The 19,430-nt window shown below is 47.7% G+C and overlaps 1 protein-coding gene across 1 annotated transcript in view; it reads right to left on the bottom strand.

Moving 5' to 3' along the window:
* The window catches only part of LOC125463041 (uncharacterized), a 96,261-nt gene that overhangs the window by 51,428 nt on the left and 25,403 nt on the right, over nt 1-19,430 (bottom strand). Inside the window, exons 7-16 of the mRNA XM_059640678.1 lie at nt 17,557-18,909; nt 16,453-16,624; nt 14,216-14,441; nt 10,333-10,545; nt 9,212-9,418; nt 4,733-4,914; nt 3,924-4,056; nt 3,676-3,738; nt 1,723-1,842; nt 182-428 (exon numbers count right to left, since the gene is read on the bottom strand). Coding sequence (XP_059496661.1) covers nt 182-428; nt 1,723-1,842; nt 3,676-3,738; nt 3,924-4,056; nt 4,733-4,914; nt 9,212-9,418; nt 10,333-10,545; nt 14,216-14,441; nt 16,453-16,624; nt 17,557-18,909 — 2,916 coding nt within the window. The remainder of the gene's footprint in view (nt 1-181; nt 429-1,722; nt 1,843-3,675; nt 3,739-3,923; nt 4,057-4,732; nt 4,915-9,211; nt 9,419-10,332; nt 10,546-14,215; nt 14,442-16,452; nt 16,625-17,556; nt 18,910-19,430) is intronic.

Here is a 19,430-nt window from a genome sequence, read left to right as displayed (position 1 = left end):
TACGATCGGAAAAGAGCTTGAGTTTGCAGGAAGTGACAGAGTTGCCAACAGTTGTCAAGAGTTACACATGTAACAGAGCAGGTTGCAGATGATCAAGATTCTTAGCTTCTGACCACCAACCTCGGCGCTGCAGGAGGTTCATGGAAGAGGAAAAGGAGAAGGGTGGAGGGAAGATATAAACCTGTGTCCTCGATATTGCTGAAGACCTGAGCGGGTCCATCACGCAGCAGTTTGCCTTGGAGTTTCAGGTACTCTGTGGAGCTGACAGTGAATACATGAAGGTTCCCATCTCTGTCTGAGGCTGGATCACCCTCCCCTGCTAACAGAGGTTGCACTTGATCATCCTCTTCATCATCATCACCATCACTGCCCTCCTCACTCTCCTCCTCAGATTCCTGCCCTTCATTCCGGGCTTGATGCTTCATCTCCTGAACACAAGTCAAAAAAAGAGAGGAAAATAAAACACAGAGAGCTCTGAGGCAGAGAGAATCATGCTCGAGAAGGGGTGCAAGGAGGAAGAAAGGCAATAAAAGCTTGAGGCAAAGCTTGGTGTTGACTGTGACTTAAAGTAGTAATATTTCTTGTACAACCTCAGGAAGTCCAAAAATATTGGAAACAGTTATAATGTAACCCACAAACGACGATATAATAAACACCAGAAAATCTAATTTAGGGAGATTGATTCAGCAACATATAATTAGCCAGGACACCAATTTAAATAGAAATGGCACATGCAATGCATTATCAATGCAAGGCAGGAGTTTGGCACAGAGTTAAAACATTCAGAAACCAAAGCAAATGGGATCAAATGGCCTCCCCACCTGCACAGTCACAGTTCTGGGGTTCAAAAGATGAACTCCCTTACTCTTCAACAAAATAACAGCCAGGCGATCTTTAATACCCACCTGAAAGAACATACTAAAACCAGCCATGCTCCCTCACCACTGACCTTCCGACAGCATGGCGCTCCCTCGGCACTGATACTAAAACACCAGCCTCAATCTTGGTGTTCAAGTCTCTAAATTCAGTTACCGGTCATCTCAACTAAAAGCTGAGTGCTTAGTTCTCAGTCCCAAGACTTGAACACAGAATTGAGGCTGCATTTTCACTGTAGGTCTCTAAACTGGGATCCGAACAGTTCTCTCAGCTGGATGCGAGTTTGCTCGCTGAGCTGGAAGGTTCGTTTTCAGACGTTTCGTCACCATTCTAGGTAACATCATCAGTGAGCCTCCGACGAAGCGCTGGTGTTATGTCCCACTTTCTATTTATCTGGTTAGGTTTCCTTGGGTTGGTGATGTCATTTCCTGCATTGGTGACATCATTCCTGTTCTTTATCTCAGGGGATGGTAGATTGGCTCCAAATCAATGTGTTTGTCGATGGTGATTGGCTCCAAATCAATCACCATCAACAAACACACTGTCTTGGAGCCAATCTACCATCCCCGGAGATAAAGAACAGGAAATGACATCACCAACCCAAGGAAACCTAACCAGATAAATAGAAAACGGGACATAACACCAGCGCTTCGTCGGAGGCTCACTGACGATGTTACCTAGAATGGTGACGAAACGTCTGAAAACTAACCTTCCAGCTCAGCGAGCAAACTCACATCCAGAACCTCAACCTGAGCTACAAATCTTCTCAAAACTCGCTAGTTCTCTCAGCCCACAGATAGGAACAACTCTCCCAAATCCACCCGACCTCCCCATCTGCGCACCTACCTGCAGTCCACATTTGATGTTGAGACGAATCTTTCTCTTACAGAAGAAGTTGCGAGCTTTAATGGAGCTTAAGGAGAGGTCCCGTCTCTTTATGCTCATTTTACATTGAAGTTCATTCAACTGTATACGAGAGGGAGGGAGTAGAGAAAATTAAACCTATATAATGATATCCCTGTGCTTTGGCACACACTAAGTCAAGGAAAGATATCTGTCAAAATACGATTAGCAGGGAGTATGCAGACATGATGGGGATAGGAGAAAAAGGTGGGGGTCTGTGCACATTCTGAGGTTTAGCAAGTGTTCAAAGTATCAGGGAAAACAAAAACCAGAAAAATGTGCTCAAGATTAACTAAAAACTGAGAGGATTGGAGATGCTGTGAAACAGAAATAGAAATTGCTGGAAAAGCTCAGCACGTCGAGTAGTTATCTGTGAAGAGAAATCTGAGTTGATATTCCAGATCTTCCTCAGTTCTCTCCAAGGATGCTGCCAGAACTGCTGAACTTTTCCAGAAATTTCTGTTTATGTTTTTTATGACTAATATTATGCTAGGGGTCAGCACAGGCCAACTGGCCTTCTTTGAGTTTTAACTGTTCTATGATAATACAAGTTAAATTTTAAAAGAGGCAAAAGGACAGCATTAGAGACTAGTTCAGCAGCCCATGTAGGGCGGAAGCCAAAACACTTTTGCAAATGTAATTAGGTGATTAAAAAAAAGGGCCATCGAAAGGAAGGGTAGGAGTGATTAGCTTTGAAAAGGTCAGAGATCATGCCTGGGCACTGACTTTGGACCTGTTGTCACTAAAGAAGCCGATGCTATCAATGCTGCAGGACACAGTTGTGATACTACACAGGACAGAAACAAAGAGCTCATGCTTCAAAGATCAGCCACACTCAATTTAATATGGTCACATGGGCTGAATGGGATAAATACTGATGGAGGCAAGGTGTATACCTTCAAATTGTGGCCATAATTTTAGAAGGTAGGGGAAAATAAATAAATAATAAATTCAGAAACTGCAGGGTAGTCTGCCACAGGCTGGTGTTGATAGAATCTCTACAATGTGGAAGCAGGCCATTTGGCCCATTGTGTCCACACTTACCCTCCAATGAGCATCCCACACAGACCCAACCCCGTATGCTACCCCTACATTTCCCATGGCTAATCCATCTAATCTGCACACTCTTGGACACTATGGGCAATTTAACGTGCCCAATCCACCTAATCCGCACATCTTTGGATTGTGGGAGGAGCTGAAGCATCGGCAGAAACCTACACAGACACGGGGAGAATGTGCAAACTCCACACAGGCGCTAGAGGGTGGAATCGAACCCGGGTCCCTGGTGCTGTCAGGCAGAGGTGTTAACCATTGAGCCACCAGCTTTGGAAAGGCACAACTTAATACAACGAAAGTCAGCACAATTTGTCCAAGGCATACCATATTTTATTAACCTGATCAAGTTCCTGAATGAAGTTTGATGAGGACAGTGTGGTAGATGTTATGTATTTGTGCTTTCAAAAAGCAGTAGGCAAAGTATACCAAATCTGGATATTGAAGCAGTAAATCGGGTAAAAATGCTTCCACTAGCAGAATAGTCAATTACCGTAGGGTCAAGCATTTAAGCTAAACAGCAAACAGAGAAGAGGGGAGATGAGGATGGATTTGTTTGGATAGAGATTTATAATCTAACATGTAGAGCCAGAAATGATGATGGAAGGAGATTCAAAGGGAAAGAAGGGAACTAGACCAAAACTTGAAAAACAAAGTGATTGGAGAAAGAACAGGGGACTGGGACTGACTGTTTGGGACTTTTAAACGGTTGACAAAGTATGAAGCAACACACCAACTATTTGCTAATAAGAGCAATGGAATAAGCAGATAAGAAAAGGTCTCTGACCCGAAGATTTAAGACAGTATCAGCTTTGACAAAGACAAGGGAGATTCCATGCTTACCTCTGATTCCTGCTGCTTGATGGCCAACCCCAGCTGTTTGGCTCTGGAATTTCTCTCCTCAATCTGTTAAACAGAAACAAAAAGTCTGTACATATGAATAAACATGCTGGGCAGTGACCAAGGTCAGATGAGACGGAGTATCTGAACTGGAGCCCGCACCACTCTGCAGCGAAGCAGAGGCCTCACATTATAAAGTAACACTTGCAGCTGCCAGTTCCCACTGCCCTGCCTCCCGGTGAAAGGCATACCTGACTACACACTTGCAACTGCTCCAGCTCCTGCTTCCAGGCCTGTTGTTCAATTTGACGCAGTTCAATTTGGTTCTTCAGCTCCACAATTTCATCTTCCAGAGGGGTGCAGCTACTGGTGAGGCGCAGGGCACTGTAAAGGACAGGAGGTAACAGATCACCTAATACAGAGCTACAGACGCCAAGTGTTCCTGCACTATACCTCAACCGAGCAGCGAACACAATGCTCGAAACATCTGACCATTGACTCTCACCATCCTCCAGCTCTGTTTGCCCTTCACCCTGTATTCATAGACCTACAGGAGGGTCTCCTCTTGTTTTTGTCCTTTTTCACACCAACAATGCTTCCCTCACCTGATAACGCATTGCCCTGACTCCACTCTCGTGAACTTCCTACAACTCTCTTTGCCGAACCCTCTCCTTCACAGAAACATTGCATTCTGCCCAGTGTCTCTCCACCTCTCTGACCAATTAAAACCGAAAGAACTGTGGATGCTGTAAATCAGAGCAAAAACAAAATTGCTGGAAAAGCTCAGCAGGTCTGGCAGTGTCTGTGAAGAAAAAGATCAGAGTTAATGTTTCAGGTCCAGTGACCCTTCCTCAGGACACAGCTCACCGGACCCAAAACATTAACTCTGACTTTTTTCTTCACAGATGCTGCCAGACCTGCTGAGCTTTTCCAGCAATTTTGTTTTTGTTCTTTGACTAGTTTCTGGACACCCTGCCTATACCTTCCTTCCACTGTCATGAGCCACCGCTACCCCAGCCACCCAGCTTCAGCTTCCTATCCCTGCAGCACTCTTGCATACCTCAGGATCTCAGTCACATTGTGGGAGTCTGTCTTGGTGCAGATGAAGGCAAGGCGCCCATACTGCCCATCCAGGAACAGCTGCCTGCGGAGACTCTCATCCAGCATGTCCCTGGCTGTCTTATCATCGACTGCTCGCGTAACATTGGCCACGATCCACACAGCGTCGCAGTTCTTCAGGTACTGAGGACAGAAAGAGAACAGCAGGGTTATAGCTGAACACTGCCTCTGACCTCTGATCCTGAACCAAAATATCTGCAGTCCACTTCCTGACCCAACACCTTAAGCCAGCCCAAGATGATGGCTCTCTACTCCCTCAACCCAAGACCATTTTCTCTTCTACTCAGAACCATGCCCCCCACAGCCCCAACCCAAGAACAACCTCCCCCATTCCCCTCAACCCCCCTGACCTGGGCCAATCCCTCCACCCACCCAAAGACCATCCACTCCCTTGACCCAGGACTATACCACCATCCCCTCAAGCCAAGACTACTCCCCCGCCAAGCCCCTCCACTGATCCCAGACCACTTCCCCCACCTCCTCCGACCCAGGACCATCCCACCCACTCAAGACCATCCCCCCACCTCCTGATGGAAGGTCATGCCCCCTCCCCACAAACCCGACCCAAGACCATGCTCCCATCTCCTGATCCAAGACCCCCATAATGCTAAGCCCTGAGCCATGACCATGAGAAAATTCACAGTTCAGATCAACAATAAAAGGTTAGCAAATGTGTCTGCGTCTCTCTCTCTCTCTCTCTCCCTCTCTCCCTCTCCCCCCCACCCCCACCCCCCACTGATATGGGCTGACTGTCTGGTCATTTCTAACAGGGTAAAGTGGTGGCACAGTGGCACAGTCACTGGGCGAGTAACCCAGAGTCCTAATCCAAGAGATAAGGGTTCAAACCCTGCCACACACAGCAGATGGTGAAATTTGAACGAGAATTGATAGCTAGTATACTGGTGGCCATGTAATGATTGTTGTAAAACCCCTCTTACTCACTAAAGGCCTTCAGGGAATCTGTCATCCTGTGTCTGGCCGACATGTGGTTGAACATTTAATGCCCTCAGCAACAGACCTAGCCAGCTATCAGTTGAAGGGAAATTAGGGAGAGGGAACAGATACTGGCTTCGCCAGCAATGCCCACCTCCCATAAACAAGTTTAAAAATTCATCACCTCCATCTTACCTGTGCTTGTGACAAAGTGGGTAAGGAGCTGGCAATGTAGGCTGGACTGCTAGTCCACAGGCTCAGGGTAAAGCTCAAATTTCACCATAGCTACAGGGAAATCTAAATTCAGTTAAGCCAATAAACTCAAAGGCTGAGGGGTGGCCACAAAGAGGTCCATAAAACCATGGGGGTCACGGACAGGGTGAAGAGCCAAGGTCTTTTCCCCAGGGTAGGCGCGTTCAAAAACTAGAGGATGTATGTTGAAGGTGAGAAGGGAAGGATTAAAACAGATCTAAAGGGCTAATTTTTCACACAGAGGGTGGTGTGTGTACGGAATGAGCTGCCAGAGGAAGTGGTGGAGGCTGGTACAGTTACAACATCTAAAAAGCGTCTGGATGGGGACATGAATAGGATGGGTTTAAGAGGGATACGGGCCAAATGCGACTAGATTTTCTTTCCTTTATTCATTAACGGTATGAGGGTGCTGCTGATTAGGCAGCATTTATTGCCCATTCCTAATCAAAAACTGAAGGCAGTTTCAAGTCAACCACATTGCTGCGGGTCTGGAGTCACATGTAGGCCAGACCAGGTAAGGATGGCAGTGTCCTTCCCTAAAAGGACATCAGTGAACCAGGTGGGTTTCTCCCACAATTGATAATGGATTCACGGTCATCATTAGACTCTTAATTCCAGAGATTTTATTGAATTCAACTTCCACCATCTGCCATGACAGGATTCGAACCAGTGTCCCCAAAATGCTATCTGGGTCTCTGGATTAACAGTCCAGCGATAATACCACTGGGCCACCGCCTCACCCCATTAATTTAGGATATCTGGTCAGCATGGGTGAGTTGGACCAAAAGATCTGCTTCTGTGCTGCACAACACTATGACTCTTCATTCTGTCCACAAAAAAGACCCGGAGCTTCCAGTTGCTGCCCCTTCCACACACAACCGTGTTCCTTGGCCAACGCCTCAGGCTTGCTGCAGCACTCCAGTGAGGCTCAGTGCAAGTCATTTTCAACCTGGAAACCCTGCAGCCTTCTGAAAGGATTCTCAAGTTCAACATTTTTAGGGTTGAGCACATTTCCCCAGTCTCCACACACCAGGGCTGGTCATTACACATGCTGCAACCACACACAACCCATTGTCAGCCACCACTTGTCCCCAATTCCTCAGACTGACCTTTAACCACTCCCCTGTATGTCCAACTGTTCTCCCTTTCTTAGGGCTCTCTCTAGCCCCTCCCCAACACCATCTTCTGTAGAAAAACCATCCTTCTCCTAGCCACCACCAATGCTCAAAAATAGTCACCACACCCGAAACATTAACTCTGCTTTCTCTCCACAGATGCTGCCAGACTTCCTGAGATTTTCCAGCAACTTCTGTTTTTGTTTCAGATTTCCAGCATCACAGTTCTTTCAGTTCTTTTCTCATAAAATCCGGGCAGGTTTGCAGGTCTGATAAAAAGTCGTCTAGACTCAAAATGTTAGCTCGCTCTCTCACCATGGATTCGACCTGACCCACCGTGATCTCCAGCATATGTTGTTTCTGGTCTGATCAATACCTGACACCAGACAAAGTGACTCGCTCTTAACTCTGCCCTTGCAAACCACTCTCAAGGACAGGAATGATAAATAACTGACTCAGCCAGGAACACCCACATCTGTGAATAAATGAAAACTAAGCTGGAAGCTACAGAGAGAGAACTAGCTGCACTAGGGCAAGATTAAAGCTTGTGATTACCGTAGTTTTCTTCCCAATAATGCACCTTCAAGATGTGAATTCAAATTCAGCAACCAAATAATCAATTTACTGTCAGACAGCACTCATTCAGAGCCATCTTCTTAAAAACTCTTGCACCCACCAGGCTGGGCTGCAGGGAATACACAAGGGGTTTTAAATCTTAGCCGTGGCTCTCGTGAACTGGGTGAGATCCTAGACGAGGTGTGACCTGCAGGATGGTGGATTATGGTCCACATGGTGAAGCTAAGCACTGCAGGAGCAGCAGGCAGTGGATAAGCACATGGACGTACATGGAATAGTGTAGGTTAGATGGGCTTGATCGGTATGACAGGTCAGCACAACATTGAGGGCCGAAGGGCCTGTACTGTGTTGTTATGTTCTATGTTCTAACACACGGTATGTTGGCTTCACAGTGACGGTGTTTGGGTACAGGAGCAGGGGTGTCTTGCTGCAATTGTACAGGGCCTTGGCGTGGCCACCCCTGCAGTACTGTGTCCCAACAACACTCAAGAAGCTCGACTCCATTCAGGGCAAAGCAGCTGCTTGATTGGCACCACATCCACAAACATTCACTCCCTCCACCACCGACACTCAGTCGCAGCAGTGTGTACTGTCTACAAGATGCACTGCAGAAATTCACCAAAGATCCTCAGACAGCACCTTCCAGACCCACGACCACTTCCATCTAGAAGGCAAAGGGCAGCAGATCCATGGGAACACCACCCCCTGCAAGTTCCCGTCCAAATCACTCACCATCCTGACTTGGAAATATATCACTGTTCCTTCACAGTGGCTGCAACATCCTGGAATTGCCTCCCTAATTGCATTGTGGATCAACCCACAGGAGGTGGACTGCAGCGATTCAAAAAGGCAGCTCACCATCACCTTCTCAAGGGCAACTAGGGATGGGCAAGAAATGCTGGGCCCAGCCAGCAGTTCCCACATCCCACAGATGAATAAAAAAAAAGTTCTAGTCTCCTTACCACAGGGAAGAAGTTCTGGTGATGGACAGAGTGCAACAAAGGGTTTTACCAGACTGACTCCTGAGATGGCAGGACGGACGTATGGAGACAGACTAGATTGGGTAGGGCTCTATTCACTGGAGTTTAGAAAAATGAGCAGAGATCTCATAGAAAGGTATAAAATTCTAACGTGACCAGAATAAGTAAACACAGGAAGGATGCTCCCTGTGGGCCGGGAATCCAAACCAGGGGTTACAATCTAAGGATACGAATTGGACCGAGATGAGGAGGAACTTCTTCACCCAGAGAGTGGTGAGTCTGTGAAATTCTCTGCAACAAACAGCAACTGAGGCCAAAACATTGAATATTTTCCAGATAGATTTAGTTCGTAGGCCTAAAGAGATCAAAGGAAATGGAGAGAAAGTGGCAGCAGAGGACTGTGTTGCATGGTCAGCCATGATCAGACTGAATGGTGGAGCAGGGTTGAGGGACTGAATGGTCTACACTGTGTGTTCCACTTTTCTCTGTTTCTACATGCTCTTGCTACCTGACCCACCCACCTCGGTTCTAGTCAACGTCAGGAAGCTGTGCCCAGTCACTCACCTCCTTGGCGATGGTGTTCCTTGCAGCATTGGAATCTCTGATGCCTGGAAGGTCCACCAGGACAGCACCAGTCTGCAGCACATTAGACCGTGGCACACAGATCTTCACCTGCTTCACAATCGGCCAAAACTCACCCCCTCGGCAGGCCCAGCTATCGTCGGCACGGGAATCTATGAAACGCTGCACGCTGCGGAGGAAATCCCTTGCCTGGAGATCAGAGAGGAAAGAGGGGATTTATTATCAGGGACTTCAATTAACATGGAGAAACTAGGATTGTGCTCCGCAAAGCACAGAAGGCTGTGTGAGACGTAATAAAGAAGTTCAAAATCAAATGTCTTGAAAGCATAAATGAGGAGAAACTCTCCCCAGGGACAGGACAGTCAGTAACCAGAGATTCACCAGTTTAAAATAATGGGCAAAGTAAACCGCAGGGAAGATGAGATGAAATGACCTAGATTGGCAGAAGTTGCCTTATGACATTATTCAACACACACCCCTCCCCATGTAAAGTATACTAAAGAACAGAACTTTAGATAACAAGGCGTAGATGAACACAGCAGGCCAAGCAGCATCAGAAGGAGCAGGTAGGCTGACGTTTCAGGCCTAGACCCTTCTTTAGATAGGCCACTTTTGGAATATTGTGTACAGCTACGGTGGCCACACTACCAGAAGGGTGTGGAACGTTTGGAGAGGGTACAGAAACATCTTACCAGGATAGTGATAACAAGGTGCAGAGCTGGAGGAACACAGCAGCAGACCATTATGGATGGCATTGGAGTCTTTTTCTTAGGGTAGAAATGTCAACTGCTATAGGACGTAGGTCTAAAGTGAAAGGGGGTAAGTTTAAAGGAGATTTAAGAGGCAGTTTTTCTTTTTAAAAATAGAGGGTGGTTGCTGCCAGAGGTGGTGGTGGAGACAGATACAACAGGAAGGTTTAAGCGGCAAGGAAATAGAGGGCTACAGATCGCATAAAGGCAAAAGGTTTTTGAGTTTTGAAAGCATCGTGTGTTAGCGCAGTCTTGGTGGGCCAAAGGGGCCTGTTCACATGTTGTACCGTTCTTTGTTCTTCATGTGTGTGCAGTCAGGGCTAGAACAACAACAACTGACCAGCCTTCACTAACCCTCCTCTCGGAGATAATCTTCGTCCTCCCCAGGTGAGACGTGACTTCCTGGATCTGCTTCAGCTCACTGTACGGGAGGATTTTGCCGTAAACAGCTCTCACACGGCCATACGCCACACTGGCCTCAGAGTTAGGGTCTGGTCGCCGTTTCCTAAGCCGCCCGTTTTTATCGGTCATGTCACGCAGCAGCAAGAGGAGCTCATTATCCCATTCCTGAAGCCAAAATAAGTCGGGATATCAACATACAATTAATACAAAGGCCTGCATTTCTGTAGCATATTGCAAAGGTGCTTCATAATGAACACTGCTTGCAGGGTCTACGTTTTGAACGATTGTGAGAAAAGGAATGTATTTCTATTATCACAAAAATATCTGGAATTGTTTCTTCAAAAGAGGTCATGGAAAGGTCACCGTGCACATTGGATGTATTTCTTAAAACAGCCTTCTAAGAAATTGTATACTGGTAATAACAGCTTGCGTTGCTACAGACCCTGCTGAGGCTGTTTTGAACAGTGACTGGGATGGAGGTGTTCTTGTTTTATCGGATTCAGATGGAAGAAAGCCAACTAAGAACAAGCTGTTCAGCTGATCTCTCCCAAATTCTGAAAAGAAAACCCTGCTGTAAATTTCAGTCTGAAATCTATTTGTTGTTTGGACAGGAGAGACTGAAAGAGCAACTGAAGATTATGTTTCTTGAGCAAGATGCACCTGCAAGTTTCATAGACGGCCATGCTTAGGATCAAAGAACGATAGAATCATAGAATATAGAAGAGGCCCTTCCGCCCATTCAGTCTGCACCTAGCCCACAGCATTGAATGTTATGACATTTTAAATACTCATTCAAGTACTTCTTAAAAAGTTGTTGAGGTTACCTGCCGAACCTACCCTTCCCAGCAGAGCCCAGATTCCCACCACCTCTAGGAGAAATTTTCCTTTCTTTAAATCCCCTCCAAACCCTCTGCTTTTAGCACTAAAATTATATACTCTTGTTACTGACCCTTCAACTAAAGGAACAACAGCTTCCCTTCACCTTGTCCATGCCCCTCAATCTAATACACCTCTACCAGGTCACCTCTCAGCCTCCTCTGCTCCAAAGAATATAACCCCAGCTTATCCAGCCTCTCTTCAACGCTGAACTTATCTATCCCAGTCAGCATCCTAGTAAACCTCCTCTGCACCCGCTTCAATGCAATCACATCCTTCCTACAGTGCAGAGGCAGAACTGCACACATTATTGCAGCTGTGGCCTAAAGAAAGTCCTGTGCCACTCCAACATAACCTCCCTGCTCTTATATTCCATGCCAATTGTTTAATGAACTGCATGATTAGAAACTTTACCAACCTAGTCAGAACATTATGGCAACAGGCTCTGGAACATCCTGTACTCTATCCTTGTGTCTGTAAGAGCAATCCTTTTTTACCCTTTTCACAGAGCCAATATTTGCAAAGAAATTATTGTTTTCTCTTTTCTTGAGATGAATGAGGCTGTATGTGGGTTAGCATGTGAATTAGTTCGGAGAATCTTCACGGGGACAAGCATTAATACTTCGATATTACTGACTACGTACATTAACCAATTAATGTATGTTCAGAATAAACCTGATCAATAGACTTAGCTGCTTCAAGTTTGGTCTAGATAAGGTATTTAATTGGTCATCTTGAAAAGGTATTTTAATTTTAGATCAAGGCCTAGGGGACTATAACAGTATATATATATATATATCCAGTCTTAGTCATAACAAGCATCTTCGCTGTCCTGTTGATACGTTGACTCCAACTGTCCTGTGACATACACTGATTTAACAAGATCTGTTCTCTGCAAGTAAGTGGGATCTCTCAAACCTTGGGCCTTGGGGTTACCCAGGTGTTTGGGGATTCGGTCGACCGCCATTGATTACTCTATGACAAAACATTGCTTAGTCACCTGCAATCTTTTTTCCTGTTGCATAAATTGTTGGGATTGTTTGAAATTTGGCTCATAAAAGGGAACTGGGGGCATGTTTAGGCAATACAGAAAGGTAACACACAGGTGCAGCAGGTAATCAGAAAAGCCAATGGAAAGTTGGCCCTTATTTCAATAACAAAAGGGTCTCGAAGGAACTGTACAAGGTGCGGGTGAAACCACGTCTGGAGTATAGTTTTGGTCCCCTCACTTAAGGAAAGATGTTATTTCACTGGAAGCTGTTGAGATGGGGATCACTAGGATGATCCCTGGTATGGAGCGATGGTCTTATGGGCAAAGGTGAAACAGGTTGCAATTCTACTGAGTGGAGTTTAGAAGAATGAGAGATGATCTCATTGAAACATATCGGAATCTTAACGGGCTTGACAGGATCCATGCTGAGAGGATGTTTCTCCTCATGGGAGAGTCTAGGACCAGAGCAGATATAACCTCAGAACAAAGCGGCACCAATTTAAGACTGAGATGAGGAGGAATTTATTCTCTCAGGGTCTTTGGCACTCCTTATCACAGACAGCTATGGGGCAGAGTTCTTGTGTGTATTTAAGGCTGAGATACAAGGATTCTTGATTAGTCAGGGGATCAAGGGTTATGGGAAAATGATAGGAAAATGGAACCAGGGGCTGGTGGATCAGCCACCACCCTACTGAATGGCTGAGCAGGTATGAACAGCAGAACTGCCTCTTCCTGCTCCTACTTCTTATGGTCTCATGGCTTTCTGGATTCTTGCATTTGACCTGATGAGTATAAAGATGAAAAGCTTCAGCAACATGTCTCTCTTTACAGCAAGACACAAGGCCAGGATTTACAGATCAATAGGGAAAGAACAGAGGAGTGGGAGTAATGGGAGGTATCTTTTGAAGTGGGGAAATTACCTCCTCCTGCACTGCATCACTCAATAGCCTTAAAGTTGGACCAATTCGCTCATGGAGTGAGGTCAGAAAGCTGTTCACTTAAAAGCTGGTGAAAAATCACATCAACTCTTCACTCCTACTCCTAAATGCTGAGGCTGGGGTTTGATTAGAAATTTAATGATATTGGAGCTCATTAGCCATTCACCAATCACCACCAATGTTCCCCTCTTTTAGAAGCTACTCAATTCATCTCACTCTACTGCACCTTCCTCAAAGCCCAAACCCTTCCCCTTCCAATATTTATCCAATTACTCCTTTGGAAAGTTACTGCAGGATCTGCTTTCAGAAGTCACGTGACACTAGGTTCTAGTCCAACAGGTTTAATCGAAATCACAAGCTTCTGGAGTGCTGCTCCTTCGTCCTGTTGGACTATAACCTGGTGTCGTGTCACTTCTAGCTTTGTCCACCCCAGTCCAACACTGGCACCTCCACACATTTCTTCCAGGCAGAACTTCCCAGATCCCCAGAATAGTTCCAGGAATGAGAAGGCTGAGTGATCAGGACACAGCGAAGAAGTTGGGGTTGAACCCCTGAGACAGAAGGAGGCCGAGAGCAGAAACAAACGACAAACAGAAATGGCTGGAGGAACTCTGCAGGTCGGACAGGTTCCAGGAGCAGAGACACAGGGTTAGCATTTGGAGCCCAGTGACCCTTCTTCAGAGCAGTTCTGAAGACCTGCTGAGTTTTTGTTTGTCCCTCCCTGCAGCCACCTGCTCTCTAAAGGAGAGCAACATATGAAGAGAAAGAGCAAATAGATTTACAGTGATGTGCAAAAGCAGCAAGGCTGATGTGAGAGAGCACTTTTACACACAGCAATTAGTTCGGGTACGGGCATACACTGCCTGAAAAAGTGTGGTAGATGGATTTGGGAGTGTTCTGGATAGAAAAAAAGTACGTGGAACAGGCAGGAGACTGGTGCTCAGTAAAGACCTCAGCTGACCTGAGGAGCCAAATGGCCTCCTGCGCCTGAACAATTTGGTGATTCTGTGGGCAAACTAACTCCACTCACCTCCTCAGAGAAGAACTCCACTTCAGCGCAGTAGTTGTCATTCTTGGCATTGTGAGAGACCTCAACAGCTACAGCCGTGCAGGCCCTCATGGCAGAGGTGGGTAGGACAGCCTCCTCGTCCAGCAGGGCATTCAGTAGGCTGCTCTTCCCTGAGCCTGTGTCTCCAATCACCGCAATGTGGGTGAGAGGGGGAGACGTCTGTCTCTGCAGTTCCTCAATCTGCTTCCTGGGGACCAGTAAAGAAGGGGAGAGAGGTGGAGTAGTCAGGACGGTTCGACAGGTAATAAAGGAAGAAGCGTACTTATACCTTGCCTTTAACGGCACTGGCCCTTGTCAGTGAAGATGAGATATGCTCTTTGCTCCAATGAACAAAACACAGCGCTCCCTCAGCGCCGACCCTCCGACGGCGCGGCGCTCCCTCAGCGCCGACCCGACGACGGCGCGGCACTCCCTCAGCGCCGACCCTCCGACAGTGTGAGGCTTGCTCAGGATTGGCTGTTTGATCAGGAATCTGGTGCCAATGACCAACAGCTGATCAGTGAGGAACTGTTAATGGGGCGAGTAACAGCCAGAGGAGGTTGAGTCCTAACACGGGGCCTGGAGCTGCTGAATAAAACATTGCAATGCAGTGAACGAGGGAGTGCTGCACTGTTGCTGGTGTCTTGAGCTAAATTAGACATTAAAACAGTTGGGGACAGAAGATTCTGGTTCCAGAGGTGGGGGACTTTTCTCAACAATCTTTATCAAACGTATTGCTCCATCATAATCAACGATTCTCATTGCTAGGTGTGGAATCTTGATGCATTTCAACTTTCACTTTTCTGGACTTCACAACAATTTTAAAATAATAAAAGGATCACCAATTCTGAGATAACAAGGTGTAGAGCTGGATGAACACAGCAGGCCAAGCAGCATCAGAGGAGCAGGAAAGCTGACGTTTCAGGTCTGGAACCTTTTTCAGAAATAGGGGAGGGGAAGGGGGTTCTGAAATAAATAGGGAGAGAGGGGGAGGCGGATAGAAGATGGATAGAGGAGAAGACAGGTGGATAGGAGACAGACAAGTCAAAGAGGCGGGGGATGGAGCCAGTAAAGGTGAGTGTGAGTGGGGAGGCAGGGAGGGGATAGGTCAGTCCAGGGAGGACTGACAGGTCAGGGGGGCAGGATGAGGCTCGTAGATAGGAAATAGGGGTGGGGCTTGAGGTGGGAGGAGGGGATAGGTGAGAGGAAGGACAGGGTTAGGGAGGCAGGGATGAGCTGGGCTGGTTTTGGGATGCGGTAGGGGGAGGGGAGATTTTGAAGCTTGTGAAATCCACATTGAAACCATTGGGCTGCAAGACGTCCAGGATGGACATGTCGTCTGAGGAATGGGAGGGCGATTTGAAATGGTTCACGACTTACTCTCTCCATGACTCCCTGGTCCGCTCCACGCTCCCCTCCAGGCCCACCACAGATTTCCCTGCAACTGCAGGAAATGATACACCTATGCTCGGTTCACACTAAACAACTGCACCTCCCAGCTGTGAACCATTTCAACTCCCCCTTGCATTCCTCAGACGACATGTCCATCCTGGGCCTCCTGCAGTGCCACAACAATGCCACCCAAAGGTGGCAGAAACAGCAACTCATATTCCGCCTGGGAATCCTGTAGCCCAATGACATCAATGTGGACTTCACAAGCTTCAAAATCTCCTCTCCCCTACCGCACCCCAAAAACCAGCCCAGCTGATCCCTGCCTCCCTAACCTGTCCTTCCTCCCACCTATCACCTCCTCCCACCTCAAGCCCCGCCCCCATTTCCAACCTACTAGCCTCTTCTCGCCCCCCTTGACCTGTCCATCCTCCCCGGACTGACCTATCCCCTCCCTAACTCCCCACCTACACTCACCTTTACTGGCTCCACCCCCGCCTCTTTGACCTGTCTATCTCCTCTCCACCTATCTTCTCCTCTATCCATCTTCGATCAGCCTCCCGCTCTCTCCCTATTTATTTCAGAACCCCGTTCCCCTCCCCCATTTCTGATGAACAGTCTAGGCCCAAAACGTCAGCTTTCCTGCTCCTCTGATGCTGCTTGGCCTGCTGTGTTCATCCAGCTCTACACCTTGTTATCTCAGATTCTCCAACATCTGCAGTTCCTACTGTCTCATCACTATGTCTGAACTGCTTTGGGAGACGCTGAGCGTGTGAAAGGCAGTTCGGCAGTGTCCTGAACCCATTTATTGCATGTTATCTGATACTCACTTCCACTCCTTGGCATGCACCTCTTCGATCCCGTCTACCTGCAGTGTCTGGGAGACAGACTGAAGCAACAGCTCACACTCCCTCAGTTGGCAAATAACATCTTGGTCTGAGGCTGCCCAGGAACTCTCAGGGGGGCCTCCAGGTGATGGATGGAAAGCAACAGCATCGACAGCTTTCAGAGAAAAACAATAACACATTGAAGATTCTGGGGCCTCAGCTTTTAAATGACACTTATCAGTAACTTGGATAAAGGGCTGGTGGTGGTGTGGGAATGTCTTGAGACTAGGAGCCCTGAACACTGGCTCACACACTGGGGACAGCTTCAAACCACCACAGCAAAAGGTAAAAGTTGGAAATCAACACGAATCTAGAATTAAAAGATGGATGAACAGTGACCGCGAAACCATTGTTGATGGCCAAAAAAAAAAGGCTTCTTGTCCTTTAGGGAGGGAAATTTGTCATCCTTTCTTGGTATGATGTAAAGAGAAATACTTGTACAAACAGCCACAAAATCACTCTCCAGTCACAGTGCACAGAATCCCTAGTGTGGAAGTAGGTCATTTGGCCTGTCGAGTTCCCAACAACCCTCTGAAGAGCACACCACACACTCAATTATCCCATCCCTGTGACTCTACAATTCTCATAGCCAATCCACCTAGCCTGCACACCCCTGGAAACTATGGGCAATTTCCCACTGTCACTCCACCTATCCTGCAGGTTTTGGACTTTGGGAGGAAACCGGAGCACCCGGAAGAAACCCACCCAGACACAGGGAGAACGTGCAAACTCCATACAGACAGACAGCCACCCGAGGGGGGTACTGAACCCAGGTCCCTAGCGCTGTGAGGCAGCGGTGCTAACCATGGAGCCAGCCATGTACATGTTTAATATTATTTGCTGCTAGTTAAAGTGTCTGTTTGTGGATGTCTAACTGGCGCATTTTCTATATGTCTGAAGTTAATTATTAAATAGTAAGCATCTTTGAAGTCACGGTGATTGCTTGTAAAACTGCTAGCCTTCCATTGAATGTGTTTGTACAGACTGCTAACGAACTTCTGCTCAGTTTAGTTTGCTTTGTGACCCAGCAAGGTAAAGCTACCTTACCTGATGGATCACCAGCTCTGCTCTTTCCATCCTTGTCTACGACAAATACCGACCCCACACAATTTCCATCTGAGTGACACCCCGGAGTTAGGCAGATCACTTCTTGTGGGCTCGGGCCCGAGCTTCTCCTGTCTCTGCAATCCGTGGAAATCCGGCTGCCACTAAACACAGATTCAGAGCCAAAAGGGCCGGCTAATGTCATCCGGAATTTGGAAGAACTGTCCCAGGATTCCTCCTGGTCAGACTTGTCCGGGGAGTCTGGAAGGTAGTCCAGTTCGGGAGGTGGGAATATATCATCATCGAGGCTACATGGAAGGGGGAGCTGATTGGGAAGATTGAGGTGCCAGATATCAGGAGTTGTTGTCTGATCCTGGGACTTTAAGGGGTCAATCTGGTGATTAGTTAAAGGTGGAGAAATTGGTCTCTGTCTCAAGAGGTGCAAAATCTCAATGGGGGGTGATTCAGAATTCCGCAGTTTGGGAAACCCAGCCTTATGCTCCGTGCACAGCGGATGGACAACATGACATTCCAGTCCCATGTTCCCAGAATGTTTGGGTTGCTGTAGCCGACAGGAAACATGGTCCAGGCAGGGCTCACTGTGTGGCTTGGTGAGGACAGCAGGAGAGGATGATGCAACGGCAGAGGGCGATCCCAGGGGAGCAGGCACAGGATAATCCTCAGTCAGGCTGTATCTCGGGGCTCCGCTAAAGCACGACACTCCACAAGGACCCTCAACATCTGCTCTCTGGGAGAGCATGCGGCCTCCAGCAGGCATGGAGAGCGAGTACAAGGGAACAGCCTCTCCTCCTACCTCACGGGCACCGGAGGGACCCCCGGCGTCTTCATCACTCTCACTCTCCTCTTTCACGGTTCGAGGCAAGGACTCAACCTCAGTATCACTGATCACAATCACAGAGCCAATCAAAGATCCCTCACCATCAGCACCGGGAGGCGGGGAGACGCCGGGCCCACCGGGAGGCGGGGAGACGCCGGGCCCACCGGGAGGCGGGGAGACGCCGGGCCCACCGGGAGGCGGGGAGACGCCGGGCCCACCAGTGTCAAATGCCCCATCACTTGAGGGTCTGATCCTCTTCTCTGCCTGCAGCGAGAAGCGACCGTCTGGGAGCATTCCTCGCGGAGGACTCACCTCCCTCAGCCTTTTGGAGGGAGAGGAGTGGCCGCAGACACCAGCCTCATCAGCACACTCCTGAGAATCCACCTTATCAGCTGTATCATGCTCACGGGGAACTGTCCTTTCTGCAGGCTTCTGTAACAAAGTGACCATGGGTTTCTGATCATGGGCCAAACACACAGCAGATCCTCCCTCCACCGTGCTGCCTTCAACACATTCAACTGCAGTGGAAAAACAAGGGAACACAACAATTCAAAATTATTCCAACAGTTTCAGACTGTAGCACAGGCCAGGCCAGTATGTTTTAACATTGACTGGTAGTGTAGACTTACACATCACACCAGGCCACTCAGCACCTCGCTTTTGAGACAGATACTACTGTGCTCAAGCTCCGACAGTGCGGCGCTCCCTCAGCGCTGCCCCTCCGACAGTGCCGCGCTCTCTCAGCATCTTTCAAACTGTGTTCTACATTCGCTTTATCTTATTTTTACTGTTTTTAATGTTGAAGTTGCACCCTTGTGTGTTTGCTTTTCCACGCAGAGGGTGCTGCGTGTATGGAACGAGCTGCCACAGGACATGGTGGAAGTGATTACAATTACAACATTTAAAAGGCATCTGGATGGGTAAATGTATAGGAAGGTTTATAGGGGTATGGCCCAAATGCTGGCAAATGGGAAAGGATTAATTCAGATTTCTGGTCAGCATGGCCAAGTTAAACTAAAGGGTCAGTTTCCACGCTGTA

Source organism: Stegostoma tigrinum, chromosome 2 (genome assembly GCF_030684315.1).
Source record: "Stegostoma tigrinum isolate sSteTig4 chromosome 2, sSteTig4.hap1, whole genome shotgun sequence".
NCBI classification, from domain to species: Eukaryota; Metazoa; Chordata; class Chondrichthyes; order Orectolobiformes; family Stegostomatidae; genus Stegostoma; species Stegostoma tigrinum.
This window is presented reverse-complemented; position numbering and strand designations above follow the sequence as displayed.